The sequence below is a fragment of the Siphateles boraxobius genome, unplaced genomic scaffold, assembly GCF_051911475.1.
Source record: "Siphateles boraxobius isolate OS27281-9 unplaced genomic scaffold, OSU_SipBor_1 18, whole genome shotgun sequence".
Classification (NCBI taxonomy): domain Eukaryota; kingdom Metazoa; phylum Chordata; class Actinopteri; order Cypriniformes; family Leuciscidae; genus Siphateles; species Siphateles boraxobius.
This window is the reverse complement of record NW_027508788.1, coordinates 5,852,633-5,867,530: the sequence shown is the minus strand read 5'-3', so window position 1 is coordinate 5,867,530 and position 14,898 is coordinate 5,852,633. Positions and strand designations below refer to the sequence as shown.

Sequence of the window (14,898 nt, the reverse complement as noted above, 5' to 3'; positions counted from 1 at the left end):
AAACCAAATGGCGTGCACAATACTGTACTAATTGAAATCCTACAGGTAACTCATGTAGAAAATTATATTTTAATGAGAACAGTAACTTTAATGGTTTTATAACATGCAATATTTAATGAGATCTGAAAAATTCCCTTGATTACATTTAGGGGAGAGTGGGGTAAGATGAGCCATTTTTACGTATGTGGTCCTCAAAATAAGGGGAAATGAGGAAGAAGTACAATGAAAGTATCTACAGTGATTTCAGGATGTTTCCTAACATTTTAAATTATCAGAATGCATATATGACAACGGATTCTAAAACTATGTCTTCTTATAAAAAAGTGTTCCTTTGGATCAATTTGCCCCAAGTTAGGGTTAGAGTCAGTGTAAGTAGTACCATTTGGGTGTAAGCTGATCATCTAAATGAATCTGATTCACACTATTGTGGAAATTGAAAGAATTTACCTCTTTTAAAATATAATTTAATAATCAAATTTCCTTTTACAAATAGTCATATTTATTTTCTTAATGCTACTTAACATAAAACCAACCAAATTAAGTTTCAATTTCAATATCTTCAATTGTTTGCATTTCTGAAACAATATCTTGAACACCAAAGTTGTAACCTTTCCCAAAAACATGCAGACTAATTAGAGAGTTTGTTGAGTAAAATTAAATAAAAAATTAATTAGAATGAATAAATGAATGTCACTGAAACGGTCAAAAGATTATTGTAGCTTTTTGGCAATGTCGAACATGTTAGGCCATTAGAGACTACAGGTGGAAAGATATATATGGTTATGGTGAAAAGCATAATCTGGTTCTCATCAGAAAATGATTTGGTGTACTTGTACACTGTCCCTATCAAATAAACTAATACAATATATAGGCTATATATAATAAACTAATACAGTTGCGTAATTCAACATTGAAATTCTACCAAGTTTACATTTTAGAGATTTAATTTAACTTCAGTGCCTAATGGTGGGGTAGGTTAAAACGCTGGCTCAACTTACCCCACAGCAGCATTTGACTCACTTTGCCCCAAAGCTGACATTTTTTGGGAGGGAAAAGAAAACTAGTATAGCTTACTAATTCAGGCTTATATTTAGCTAAATGATTTGCATGGTTTTATACGTTGCTAAATCGCCAATATGCATCATAAATATTTTAAGACCTGGACAAATTTGCTTTGATGTAACAGCCATTAAATCTTCTATGCTCAATTTTACTTTGACAAGCCAAAAACAGTTTTTAAAGTAAATGGGTGCTTTCCACTCCTCACATGTGCTTCTCCTTTTCACAGTGTGGCAGAAATAATGGGTGGTTCCAAAATATATGGTCACATGACAATACAAGTGTACAGTTGTCAAGATACAGGCTCAACCCACTGGGTTATCTTACCCACTTCCCCACACAGTCCCTCCTCTGAACTTTGTAACGCTCTAACCGTTTTCCTGGGGGTAAAACGGTTAGAGCGTTACAAGGTTCAGAGGAGGGACTGTGTGAGTTCCTGCAAAACATTCTACTTTTTTTTAGTCCTTTATAAAACATTATAAAGGACTGCAGCTTTTTAGTGTTCACTGTCCTGCTTTTAAACAATGAATAAGCAGTAGTTGTTTTATGGTGTATCGTTTATATTTTTACGATTTTTCTAAAATGCAACACAGCCAACATTTTAAGGCTACATATTATTTGAAGGAGAACATTCGGCAGTATGTTAATAAAATGTAACTAATATGGGGGCATTCTAAAACGCCAAATTGGAAATGTGTTACCCTGATACTGTGTGTGTGTATATATATATTGTTTTGATAACACTGCACAGTTTCTAATTTTTTTCAGGATGGAAAGTAAAAATATGATTTATTTGCCTTTCTGTTGACTTTTAGTTTCTGGTGGTATAATAAATAAAATAAAAAGATTTTTGTTATTCAACATTTGTGGGTTTCTCTCACTAGTGGGCGGGAAGCGTGAAATGTAAAACCCAGAGTGGAGCTAGCTAGTGATTACAGTATGCTTTGAGCAAGGAAATATCTATTGCTCCATTCCACTATATATATGCAGCTCCATTCTGGATTTTAGTCTGTGCATTGCTTGGTGAGGCGCAAGACTTGACACTTTGGCTACTTTTGGAACTATTTTTGTTGGCTAAAAATAAATATATGTAGACAGCTAATTGTCTATTTGCTTTCCAAGCTACTCAATATTAATTAAATAGTTTCAATGATAACTTAATAATGAAGCCTATACAAAATGTAAACGGCAACAAAACTCCTCCCTTAATGACTGAAACGTCACCATATTGAATCACAAAATCACAGCTGCTAGTAGATGCTTTTTTACTGTAAATTTTTATGGAATTTTTACAGTGTTTTTAAGGCATTACATTCCTTAGACAACGGTAGGCTACGCTTTACATCATTTCGGTAAAATAATAGGCTAAGAGAGAGATATCATGTATCTCACAGGCACCAGGAGTCTCAGAGCTTGTGACACAGGGCTTGATGCAGTATTGGAATAAATTAAGTCACTTTCTATTCACGAGGTGGTGAATTAATATTTAAGTCGCTTTGTGATCATTTATCCGTACTATTTTGATTTCACAAAGCATTCATTAATAAATAAATAAACTTTCATTGCGTTTCTGCCCTTGTTCAGAATGATTCATCTTCAGAACAACATCCCGTTAGAGCCACGGAGAGCACTGCAGTGGTGCCATAACCAAAACGTGGCACACTGATCTGTCTGACAGCTAAAAACAAACAATCAAAAAGTATACAAAAAACACTATTTGCCTCTAAAATTATCCTTTGCTGTCATACAACAAATCTACTTCCAACCGCATTATTTGCGCACTGACATTCGCAGTTGACCCCCACTGCAGACCGTCTTATTTTTGTCATTCATTTGACTCTGTCTTAACGTGGAGCTCATGTCTTTGACAAACATCGCCGTACTTACCGATTTGAACGCTGCTCGGAAAAGCACCCATAGTGAGTCCCCAAACGCAAGAGAATAGCAGTAAGAGCTGATTACAAGAAATCCTCATTTTGTTAGTTCAAATTTGTGAGAGACATTGAGGATGACGTCAGTTGGGTAAAGGACAGAAAGGAGAAACGTTGTTAGAAATCCATTCTTGCCGGGTTTTTCCCCTGCAGTGGCACGAACCCTGGTGCGACTCAGTCCGGCGGTAGACGGTCCACATGCAAGATGGGGGGAGCGCGACAGCGGTGGGCAGTGTCTGCATACACACACACACTCATCACACATGCGCCTTCTCTACACCATCACACACACTCTTTCTCGCCGGGGTTCGTGTGTTCTTTCTCTTTCAATGCCGTATTCCGAGACAGCATACTTCTCCTCAGCCGAGTGGAAGCTCATTTATATGGCGACCACCCTTTCTATTGGACTATCCCATTGAAACAAAAGCTAAGTTGGACTAGTTAGAATAGCAACTAGATTGGTTCATACAGGTGAATGATATGTGCTATTTTTGCTGTCATATGTGCAGTCCAGAATGTTTTAGTACGCTATTTTGGCTTGAAATTTGCAAACAAGTCTTTAACAAGTGTCTAACAACATTGGCTAATAATATTAACAGGAGAAAAATACCGCCAGTTAAACAAATTACAGTTAAGGGGAAAACACTATCATACAACCCATGAGGTAGTTGAGAGATTTTGCAAAACAGGATTTATGGAACAAAAAAACTATTCTGTGGTAAGATAGTAGCCTAGCATATAATTTCACATAGATGTGTGATCATGTTCATGGATGTTATTAAATAATCTGAATTAGGAGGTTCTTTTTAATATTGATATCCCAACCTCCACACAAGCTTTTCATTTACATGTTAAAAAAAACTAGAAAAATCATGGCTGACCATAAAGGAGGTTTGTGGCACTTTCCAGTGTATTTCTACTAGTAGACAATATATCAACGTTTGAGGCACAAATCCTAAATGTGCACTGAAACAAAATTTTAAAGGGGAAAAAAGCAAATGCCAGACATGAGTCTTTGAAAGAGACTTAAGACATTTAACACATTTTGTTGACATTTAATGAATGACCGCTGAGTTTTCATTTTCTGGTCTTTAACTCCCATTCTGTTCAGCGCCATTAATCATACTGTTCATCACAATCTCAATTTCCTCCTTTTCTATATCACTCTACGGCTTCAGTATCTAGTCTTTAAGTTTAAGGAACGCTGTCTGTGAAAAATGAGCAGTGGGTTAGTGACATTTGGTTTTGTACAAATGTATTGATTGTAGGCCTACTGCTGTCAACAAGCGACACTTTTAAAAATATAGATTACAATTAAAACAAAAAGGAGTTTAATGTCACAACTTGTTAAGTTCTAGAGTTCTTTAGAAAACTATTTACTGATGTTTTAGAGAACCCAGAAGCCAATACGGTAATTTGGAGAACAAAAAATATGAACTATTTCTTTTACAGGTGAATGTTGTTGACCCAATGACCCTCTGATTGTACTCTCTCAAATATTGTCTATGATGGCTTTAAATGAGTAAATACTTGCAAAAGTGACTTTTAAATGTCACTTTGTTGTTTGTCCTCTATCAGATTTGAACGACTGAATCAATTACGCAGCTTTAACCAACCATGGCATTCACTGTGCGTGAACAGACATGAGTGGCGTCAACTGCAGTGTCTCTGTCCAAGGTCCTGAATCTATGCAGCCCCACTGAAATTCAACAGAGCATGTGCAAACAATTCTTCAACTTCAACCTCCAAGTTATCTCTATAAAGAAGCTTACGTGTTAAAATTTTTGACACGCTTTTATATTTTAAAAAGCTGTGGTTTCATATTGTATGTATATGCTCCAAATAACATTTCACAACATTTAATTAGCAATTATGGAGCGGCTCTCAAAATTGACTTAACTGAAGCACAGCAAAACATCTCATTAACAGACACACATTTTCCTAAACAGGGAAAAATATATACACACACATTTATGTACGTATGTATGTATGTATGTATTGTGACCACATTCCCTGCAGGTCATCATAATATTTTTTCCCATGATAGGTTAAATTATATTTGTTCGCAGTTAAAGATCATGGACACAACATTTTTTTCTTTATCAGACTGGTGGTAAATGAGGTGTCCAAAATCATTAGTCTCTCTGCTTTTTTCATATACCCAGATGCTGGTATCTCAGCAACTCTCAGGAAGTCAATTGCATCGCCTGTTTGGTTGAAGTACAAAATTAAATTGGCTCGACTGGGTCATGAGATTGGGTCAATGCAACATCACAGAGACTGCTGAAGGTTCATATTATATTCCTCAGTTTTGTTGACTAACTGGCATCCCATTGGCTTCCTCGGACTGAGGAGTCTGTTTCATTTTGGAGCTATTCGTATGGGCTCTGTAATGGCTTAGCATCACGATTTTGTTTGATCTTGACACTGACTCTCGCACGAAAGCTGCGCTGCGACACAGAGACAAAGAATCTAAACAATTGATATATTATGAATCACTGTTTTCAAGGACATACATCTTTGTCTGAAAATCAAGGCATTTAGAGTGCAAAGCCAAGAGAGATCAAGTGACACTGAGCGCAATGAGTCTATATCTTAAACATCCTCATAGTCATAATATTTAGTTTGCGGACAAACCCAGAACTGAAATGAGATCAGTCAGGGATGGATCAATGATTAATTGAATTTCCTTGCATTTTTGAGGAATGTCTTTAAAAATTCAGGGGTAATTTTATTGACGGCACCCTATTGTGAATGCATGATCGGTTGGGAGCTTGTTATGGGCATATGTGCAATGTCAAGTGTGCTTTAGTCTGAAACAAGGACTTCTGGTGCTGAAGGGAGAATGGAAAAGTCTGCCTGCTCTATCTCAAATAAATCCTTTTGCTGCAGAAAGTATTGATGCAGAAATAGTTACCGCACAACAGAAGGCACAAGCCTTATGGACTCGAGATGTATAATACAAATGGATTTTTACCAACCTGCAACTGATAGATGCAAAAAAAAACCCAAAAACGCAATGTTAGTAAGCTGATGTGAATTCATATCCGTCAACAGATTCTTTGGAATTACCGTCACTAAGGTAAATCAATGATTGTTGAGGGTTTTCTCAGTGCAGATGGCTTGAATGAGAAATGCTGCGGTAGGTCTATTGTGCGGCCCCCCTGGGGCCAGTGGGGGAGCGAGGGGCTTTTGATCTGCAATCGGTGCTCAGGGGTCTTCTCTAGGACATAGGGCAGATTAATATAGGGAAAAGGGCAAACGTACTCATTTCATGCATTGATCCACTGTAACCCACTACTGATTCTCAGACACTGGGTCCAAAATAAACTTTTTGTCACAACTGCCAACGAGAAACGTTTTCAGCCATCAGTTGTTTTGCTGCATCATATAAGCCAATCTCTCAGTAAACCAGCACCTGATTTCTATGTCTATAAAAATGTGTGTATATGCATGTGGGTGTGTTCACATCTGCTCTTTCGCCCCTTTTCATAAACAATAACTCCACGGATCCCTTCTGTTTAGAGAGCCAGGCTGGCCAAGCAGTATTTCAAACACATGACATTTTCCCTGGGAATGTGTTATTGTACCAGTGTCGTCACTCTTCCATTTTCTCGCTCATTTTTGCTGGTTACTCCAAGTGACGAGCTGAGTCAGACGAGGAAAGGGGAGGGATTGGGGAGTGGGGTATTTTTAGATGGCATTTACCATTTTCCCACCCCACTCAGGGATCAGCACCTGCATGGTAGGAAATATAAACATTGATGCATATGAAAGGAGGAGCAGTAATCAGTCAAATAAACAAAGAACGGAATAATGTGCAGGCAAGGGTAAAAAATAACAGAATGTATAATTAGGTGGGATGGGAGGTGCAGAGGACAATTAAAGGCCTTATTGAACAGCAATTCATACATTGAGAACACTAATCTAATACACTATCTCTGAAAAAGAGACGAGGACATTAGGGCAATCTGCTCACCTTATCAGAGACACAAGTGGTCGTTACCTCATGAACCTATTTTTGTCTTGTACACTGTAAAAAATGCTGTGATCATCTAAGTCATGGCAAAATATGTTTTATCATTACTTTCTGTTACTGTTACCTCACCAAAATAATTTAACCAATTTCAACTTATTTTAAGTTATACAAAATTAGACAAGGTTAATAGACAATTTAAAAAAAGTTGAAAATGAGTAGTACAGAAAATTTGATTATACTTAAAAATAAAGGAAGCAGCTGAACTTAAATATTTAGTAGAAATAGGTAGATTTCTTTTTCCAGTGCATAGACATATATTGAGAAATTAATAGTGTTATTATTTCTTAAAATTATATAAAAAATGAATGTATAAAGAATATTCATCAATAAACAATCATTATTTTTGAATTTTTTTACACGTAGGCTAATATTTTTTTAAATATCACAATATTTCATATAATGAATATTACATATAATAGTATATAATTAACAATTTATTCATGTATTTATTATATTAAATAAATAAACCTTGTGTCAGGTTGTGTGCAGGTAGCTGAAGACGAGGACACGGTAGCTACAGTTTAGGAGATTTATTTTACAAACTTAAACTTCCATAAACATACAAGAACAAAATACACTCCAGGAATTCAGGGTAAACACAACCATACACGGACGACGTCCAACAAACACTGAGGGAAAACACAAGGCTTAAATGAACAGGGACTAATATGATAATTAACAAAACACAGGTGAAGGGAATTACTAATCAGACAGAGCGGGAAAACTAACAGGACTGAACCAAAATCACAAACACAGGAGAAACCAAGATCACAAAACAAAACATACTGAAACGTGACAGCATGTTTCAGGTATGAACATTATAAAAGGAAATCATTGAAGAAACTTATATCAAAGCAGTGTTTTTTTTTGCAGCTAAAATGATTTCGGCATTCATACCTATTCATTTCTTCTCAGCAGAAACATCAAAGCTAAAAAAAAAATTTGCAGAATGAAACAAAAATCAAACGTTCATCTTCATTGTACTGATGTCTAACCCCTTCTCATCTCTGGATCTCCGAGTGAGTGTATGAGGAGAGTTAACTTAGCACTTGCTTGGCATACTTAACGATTTATTGACTGACTGACTGATTGATTGCTTCAGTCTTGCACCCACAGGCTAACACCTGCTATACAGGCAGTGTTCTTCTGTGAAGCGTAACATTTTAATTGAAGTCTTAGTGTGTGTCTTTTAGACTCTTGCACTCTCTTTCTCACACTAACTACAGAAAGCCACTGTTGTCCGTCAGCTCCCGAGTTCCTCATTCACAGATTTCCATTTCCAGACGAATCTGCGGCCTTGTTTTACAATGAAAGGAAATAAGGCCTTACCTTTGCTGCCTGACATGGAAGCTTACTAGCTTTGTCGCCTCTGAAGACAGGAGATAATGCGCAAAAGAGAATGAGGTAGCCGTGTGTCAGAACGCAGCTGAGACGCATTAACCTCTGCAAGTCATTGGGCGCAGCAAAGGCAAGCTTCTTTCTCTCTCCCTCCTTGTCACTTTTTCTCTTATTTCCTTTCTATCTCTCTGATAACAAATCAGGACTTCTTGCAAGACTAAAAAGTATCTCCATTTGGCACACTGCAATACTGTAAAATTCCAAAATGACCTTCAAAGGGTGAGACAACATAATCAGCAAGCATGCAGGACTGTTTCACATGTGATTCTCGAATCAGTTCCTTTAAACATGTATTTCTGTTGTCATATCTCCCAAGACTGCCAAACACAACGCAGGGTGGATGAAGATGAGAATAATCCTGATATCTGCTGGCGCTACTTCAATTCCATGTTTTTAAGAGTTTTTCTTATCAGCGGGCAGCTGGCTCGCCGACTCTGCTGCCAGGTTAGTAGACAGTTCAGTGGGGCTTTCTCTTCGCCTCAACCTTCTCTTCTAACTGAACCTTATATGTTTTCTGTTACAACTTATTTTGATCACTGTGGCCGTGTTAACAGTGACAGACTGGGCAAAAAAATGGATAAAGTGTAGTGAAAATTTCAAGAAACCAAAGGAAACTGATGGAAAATGGACAGATTGTTCATGATGATTTTTTTTAAATTTAATTAAGGTTATTTTTCGACCCATTTCATTAAATAATATTATAGCACTATTGATTACACAGCTATCTAGAATACTTGATTCTCATTGCTCAATCGCGTCATCCATCGGTCTGAAAATGTAGGCTGATACTCACTGTCATCAATGGCAACATGTCCTTCCACTCATTTGAGCTTAAATTGATTATACAGCGACAGATCTTTTCTTCCACACCGATGTAGCTATATTTGAGGGAAATAGATTATCAAAAAAGAAAACATGTCGAATCTATCCGCTTGTCAATCCTGATGTCACGCGTCATGGTTTCCCAGTCCAAACGCTCTATCAGAACCCAAAAGCAAACAAACGTACACTCACGGTGTGCTGCAAAACAACTGAAAGAAATCATGATCCTAACCAATGCTGGGAAAACTAATTGCGTTACTTTGTTACTTTTTATGGAATGTAATGCGTTACTTTTTGTCACCTGGACTGGGCTTCCTTGTTTTTTTTTTATTAATGCCCCAGTAGAGGGCGCAGCTCAAAACCTTTCTGCTGTGCTGCCATTCTGGATCTAGATATGCACAAATGTGATGTTTGATCATATGAAGTTATTTTTGCTAATTGGTATGGTTGAATTGGATCATCGAATGTGAGCAGCAAAGACATTGGTTTATAAAGTGAGATTAAATACATAAAATATATATGTATTATTTAACATTTAACTATTGCAGGTTTTTGTAATAATCTGAGTTTGCGTTTAACTGTTTTTATTCATTTTTAAGAATACTGAATGTTTTTGTGCAAGTGAGATGAGTAAATGCACACAACACCTCTGCACGACCCTCCCAATTTCTCTCAACATGAGGACAGGAATAAAAGAGAATACAAAGTAAATTGCGCTACTTATTTGAAAAAAGTAATTCAGATATTTTGTTGTAAATTTAAAAGTAATGTGTAACAGGTACAGAAAGTTTCCTGTTAAATGCATATATTGATTATTAGAAATCACACAAAATTGTACATACAACTGATATGACTGCCTAATTGAAGTGTGTGTGCCTTCCCCTTTAATTGTGGTGATGACATCATGAGTCAATATAATTTCCTGTTCTGTCCCCTCCTCTTCCTCTTTGCATTGGTGATGCACTGGAGAGGTGAGATTATTTTGGGCTCCTGATAATCTTTTTTTAATCTTAATTTTAATTGTTGCTTTGATGTCTATATTTATTATTTTACCTATCGGTGTGGTTATTTTTGTAATTTCATCTCGTTTAAGTTATATTTTTGCTTCTGGGCCTAAATGTGGAAATGAGAGCACATGCGACAAGTGTACATCACATTTGTTTTATAGAACAAACAAGGGCGACTCTCACACTAAGAGGCTGCTTTGATTTGTTTTATATCAGGTATGTTTTCTTTTACATGTATTTTCTTCTTTAATGTGATTTATCTTCGCTCTTTGCATTGGTGATGCACTGGAGATAGAAAACAAGGGGCGACTCACACTAAGAGGCTGCTTTAATTTGTTTTGTATCAGAGACTAATAAAAGATCAGTGATACTGCCGACTGCTGTCCCGTTCTTCACAATACACAAAACATACCAGTAACACATTACTTATTTCCTTGAAAAAAATAATCTGATGACGTAACTTGCATTACTTGTAAATTTTCCCTAACACTGATTCTAACCTTTATCTTCATAGTCAATAACGATATCCTAGTTTGCGTATGATTCATCTTTTGTGAAAGACCTCTAAACCTAACTGTGGGAGTAGTAGATTGTGTACGAAAATGTACAAATGAGATTCTTCAAATTCATAGGAATTAGCCATTATGTATCCCAAAATGTAAAATGGTTACGATCCACGAGTGTTGAATATTTCTGTCATACTGACTTGAAGAAAAACAGGGCTATGTGCGTACAGCACTCGCATACTCTCACAAAATTTACATAGTATGCTCAAAAACCAAAGTATACTTTGAACACTATACTTTCATATCTCTACTAACACACCACAGACTTGCTCTTGTTTCAACTGCTGTCATCTTACATCTCAATTATTGTATGTATTGAAAATGACCTTAGAGAACTTTGGTATTCATATTACTGTAAAAATGTTGCAGTATTTTTACTTTATGCGCTGTAGTGTCGATTTAAGATAATATAATAAGACAATAAAATCATTTCAAAATAATTCAAATAACCATGAAATCTGATTAATAACGTACACACAGACAGGCATTAACGCAAATTAAACCCCTTTAGGGCGATAGAAGACCATTCATTATCCAGACATTATCCACCAGTAGTTTGACTGGCTGCTTAGTTGGTCAGCATCCATTAAAGTTCTCCTATTGTTATCATTAGTGTCTTTTTCTTACATTCTCTTTCTCTCCTTGTATTTCTGACCTCAATACCCTCTAATATACTTTATCTTTTTTAATCACTCATTGCTATTCACTCACTTTATTAGCACTCTACACTGAAATGTGCTTGCAAAGACACTTTTCTTTCCTTTCATGTTCAAAACATGAACTACAGTCATATGAAAATACATTGTGGATGCACACAGGGAGAAATGCAGTGAAATTGAGGGGGATTTGTCGTGTTCATTTCAAATTCAAAGGAATTTTGCTGATTCAATCAAATCCCTGCGAAGGTGGCGAGCACAGTTTTAGCTCTGCATATCTTCTAGATCTGCAATGGTATTACAAAATGCTACAAAAAACGATGAAAAAGAACATATAAGGCACTCATCTTAAAATAGTCTATCTACGTATAGGCAGAATTCACACTCAGCACTTATTACAATGCTGTCTGCTGACTGTTAAAACTAATTTTAAAAAATTGCTCATTTATGACCTAACAATTGGGACTAGATGAGGTAATTTCATTTAAGATGAAATACAGTAAGAAATGACTCAGAGGAGATGCACAAACAAGCTCTTTATCCTACCAAACGAAACAAAAATGTTTTATTCTACATTATCCTTAACATGCTCCCTGTACAGGGGGTGGTCCTGCTCAGAGGGAATTCAGCCCTGCACTCATTCTTCTTACTCTTTTCTCATTCTTAGGCCAACAATGGGAAGTATATGAGATCCAAATAGGTCAATAAAGGATGGGTTTATGCTCCTCACCACCACCACTACTGCATTAATATTCAGACCATCTGCACAGCTAGACGCGCTAACACACAAACGCATATATCCCTTTCCCTCAGATAATCCACTCCTCCTTGACTGAATAATCATGGGCAGATTCAAATGAAAGCTAATTACTTTTCTTCTTCTCACTGAAGTAAGAGTGCTTTACTACACCAATGCAGGGCTTGAATTGATCTTTCAATGCTTTTGTTACTGTACATCTATTTCAATTGTTACTTGGTTACTAAAGTAACTCAGTATATCAATTTTGACCAGTTTGGTTAGGTTCGGCTAAGGAGATAGAGTGTTATGTCAAAAATCACAGAAATGTGATGATTAAATAAATTTAGCCAGATTTCCTTTTAAATGATCAACTCTGGTTTTATCACATTTTCATCACACACTCTACCAATCCAATCGTGCAGGTGCGGAGCTTAATTTAACTACCGCTCTAATTAGATTGATACCAACACTCTCTTAACTCTTATAAACGACAATGACAGATGTAAGCGTTTGTAACAAAGTCTTTATGTTTAAAACATATAATATAATATAATATAATATAATATAATATAATATAATATAATATATATAATACAATTCCAAGAAAATTAAAGCATTAAAAACACAGACAGCAGCAAGAATATTAGGCTGCTGTTACTTTAAGGCTAATGCACGGATCCAATATGATGATACACATGCGTTGTCTTTCTCTACTGTTTACGCTCATTTAAGCCATAACCAACTATGGTAACTAGGATATTCGCCAAGGCTGGCATTTTGAGATACATTTGTTTGAATTTGTTTGTTTAAGGGCAAGGAAATGTGAAAGATAATTAATTTTATTATTTGCACGCTGTCTGACTGAGACTTGCAGCTTTCTATATGTGCTTCTAATGTGTGTGCACACAAAACTTCTCCGTGCACACAAGTTCTCTTTCGCGTCTCCTTGCGCTTGAATGCGAAATTGGACAGGCTTGAAAATGCGTCCAAGTGATAAACTTGCGTGACCATGCAGCATTGGCCCGATTGGGACAGTGACAGTTCCTTTAACTGTCTGGAACGTTGGTCACGCTGAAAGGCACACCTGTATCTTCAATGTTAAGCACTGAATTAATGACAGGGTCCACAATGTAACATCGTGCAAGGTAAATAAGAGGATTACATCTAGTGGAGAAGACTAGTAATACGATTAACGTCAATCAGATATTATGTTCAATGTTTGCGGAAATAAATACGGAAAAAATATCAATTCATGGCTCTTGAGATATTGAATCAACCGCCTTTAAAAAAAAAACTATTATTCGAAAAATTTACAATTTTGCCCAGCCCTAATATATAAATAATAATATAGATATGCAATGAAGGTATACTTGCAAATCGAGGTTCGGGTTGATCAATTAGTTCTTTCAATGTTTCATCATCGGACTGCAATGATATGTTAAAACTGATGCCATCTGTACTGTCCTTACAGTGTGAACAATAGCTGAGAAATGAGGAGGAGGTCTCCGGGGCTGAAATTCAGATATAGTAATGGCCGTTTCGTTTCTGACACGTGCTGTAAGCGGTAGACCAATCACAACAGACTGGGCCATCTGACCAATCAGAGCAGAGTAGGCTCTCAGAAAGGACAGGTTTAGAGACTGAATCTTCCAATGAATCATTTCAGACTCTTTGAGAAATGAGGTGATGTGCAATGTATATTATGAAAAAAATTGAAGGTTTTTTGACCTTGGATGCATGTAAACCTATTATAGGAGACCTCATAAACCAAATTAGAAACCCTTAAAATAGCATAACAGGAGTACCTTAAGTTAATTTTTTTAGAATGGCTAATTTTTAGAATTTGGCTAAAAAAATGGGAGCTGTCACACACTGCAGAGGTTTATGTGTGTCTGTGTCAGGAACGAAGCTGAGGGGACAAAATTGAGTCTTGCGGATCTATAGTGGACTACTACTGCAAAAAATGAAGAAGCCATCCATTTCAGATAACACTAGAGCCTCTTTTCCAGTTTGTATTTGTGTTCCTCTCTTTTCTGTATTAAAATACCTATTTCAAATTGACAATAACACTGCTTTAAAATATGCAAACATCCCTAGACATTTGTTTGACGCAGTGTCCATTTGTAATTTTCCATAAACCTCCTTTAAGAGGAGCCTTAATTTGCATTGAAATAGAATTGTTCACTCTCAATGCATTCTAAATACAATACAGAAGATAAATATGTATGGCATGAATTGTGTGGATTGACAGTCTTTGTAAGTCATAAATAACATTTTCTTTAGGTTTTCTCTCCTAGGATTTACGCATCCTGTTTGCATAGGAAAATTCATTCTATAGGTATATGTATTGAGTACACATTTCACATTCACATGAAAGGAAAGAGGCAAATAGTGATCCTGAATCTAAATATTCATGGAAATATTTTATTTTATTTTTTCAAAAACCTAAAAAGATCACTATAGCTGGATACCTGTAGAAAAGCAGAAGCGTAGACATAAAACATCAACTGGTCTGAGGAACTAGTTCGGTCAATAAAAAAAAGGATTAAATGCACATTCACTTGTATGTATTAATGCTGTGACACAATTCTGTAAATAACTAAAGGTAAGGAATAACATTGCTTTTCTGTGTGTGTGTGTGTGTGTGTGTGTGTGTGTGTGTGTGTGTGTGTGTGTGTGTG

The 14,898-nt window shown here is 36.3% G+C and overlaps 1 protein-coding gene across 6 annotated transcripts in view; it reads right to left on the bottom strand.

Annotated features, from left to right (window-relative positions):
* The window catches only part of gria4b (glutamate receptor, ionotropic, AMPA 4b), a 126,793-nt gene extending 123,452 nt beyond the window's left edge, over positions 1 to 3,341 (bottom strand). For 4 of the 6 annotated variants that reach the window (XM_077233037.1, XM_077233038.1, XM_077233041.1 and 1 more), the window contains exon 1: positions 2,947 to 3,181. In XM_077233037.1, coding sequence (XP_077089152.1) covers positions 2,947 to 3,034 — 88 coding nt within the window. In that variant the 5' untranslated portion in view covers positions 3,035 to 3,181. Of the gene's footprint in view, positions 1 to 2,946 lie in introns of all 6 variants that reach the window. The other 2 variants (XM_077233043.1, XM_077233039.1) reach the window with 2 other exon arrangements.
* Between the last annotated feature and the right edge of the window lie 11,557 nt (positions 3,342 to 14,898).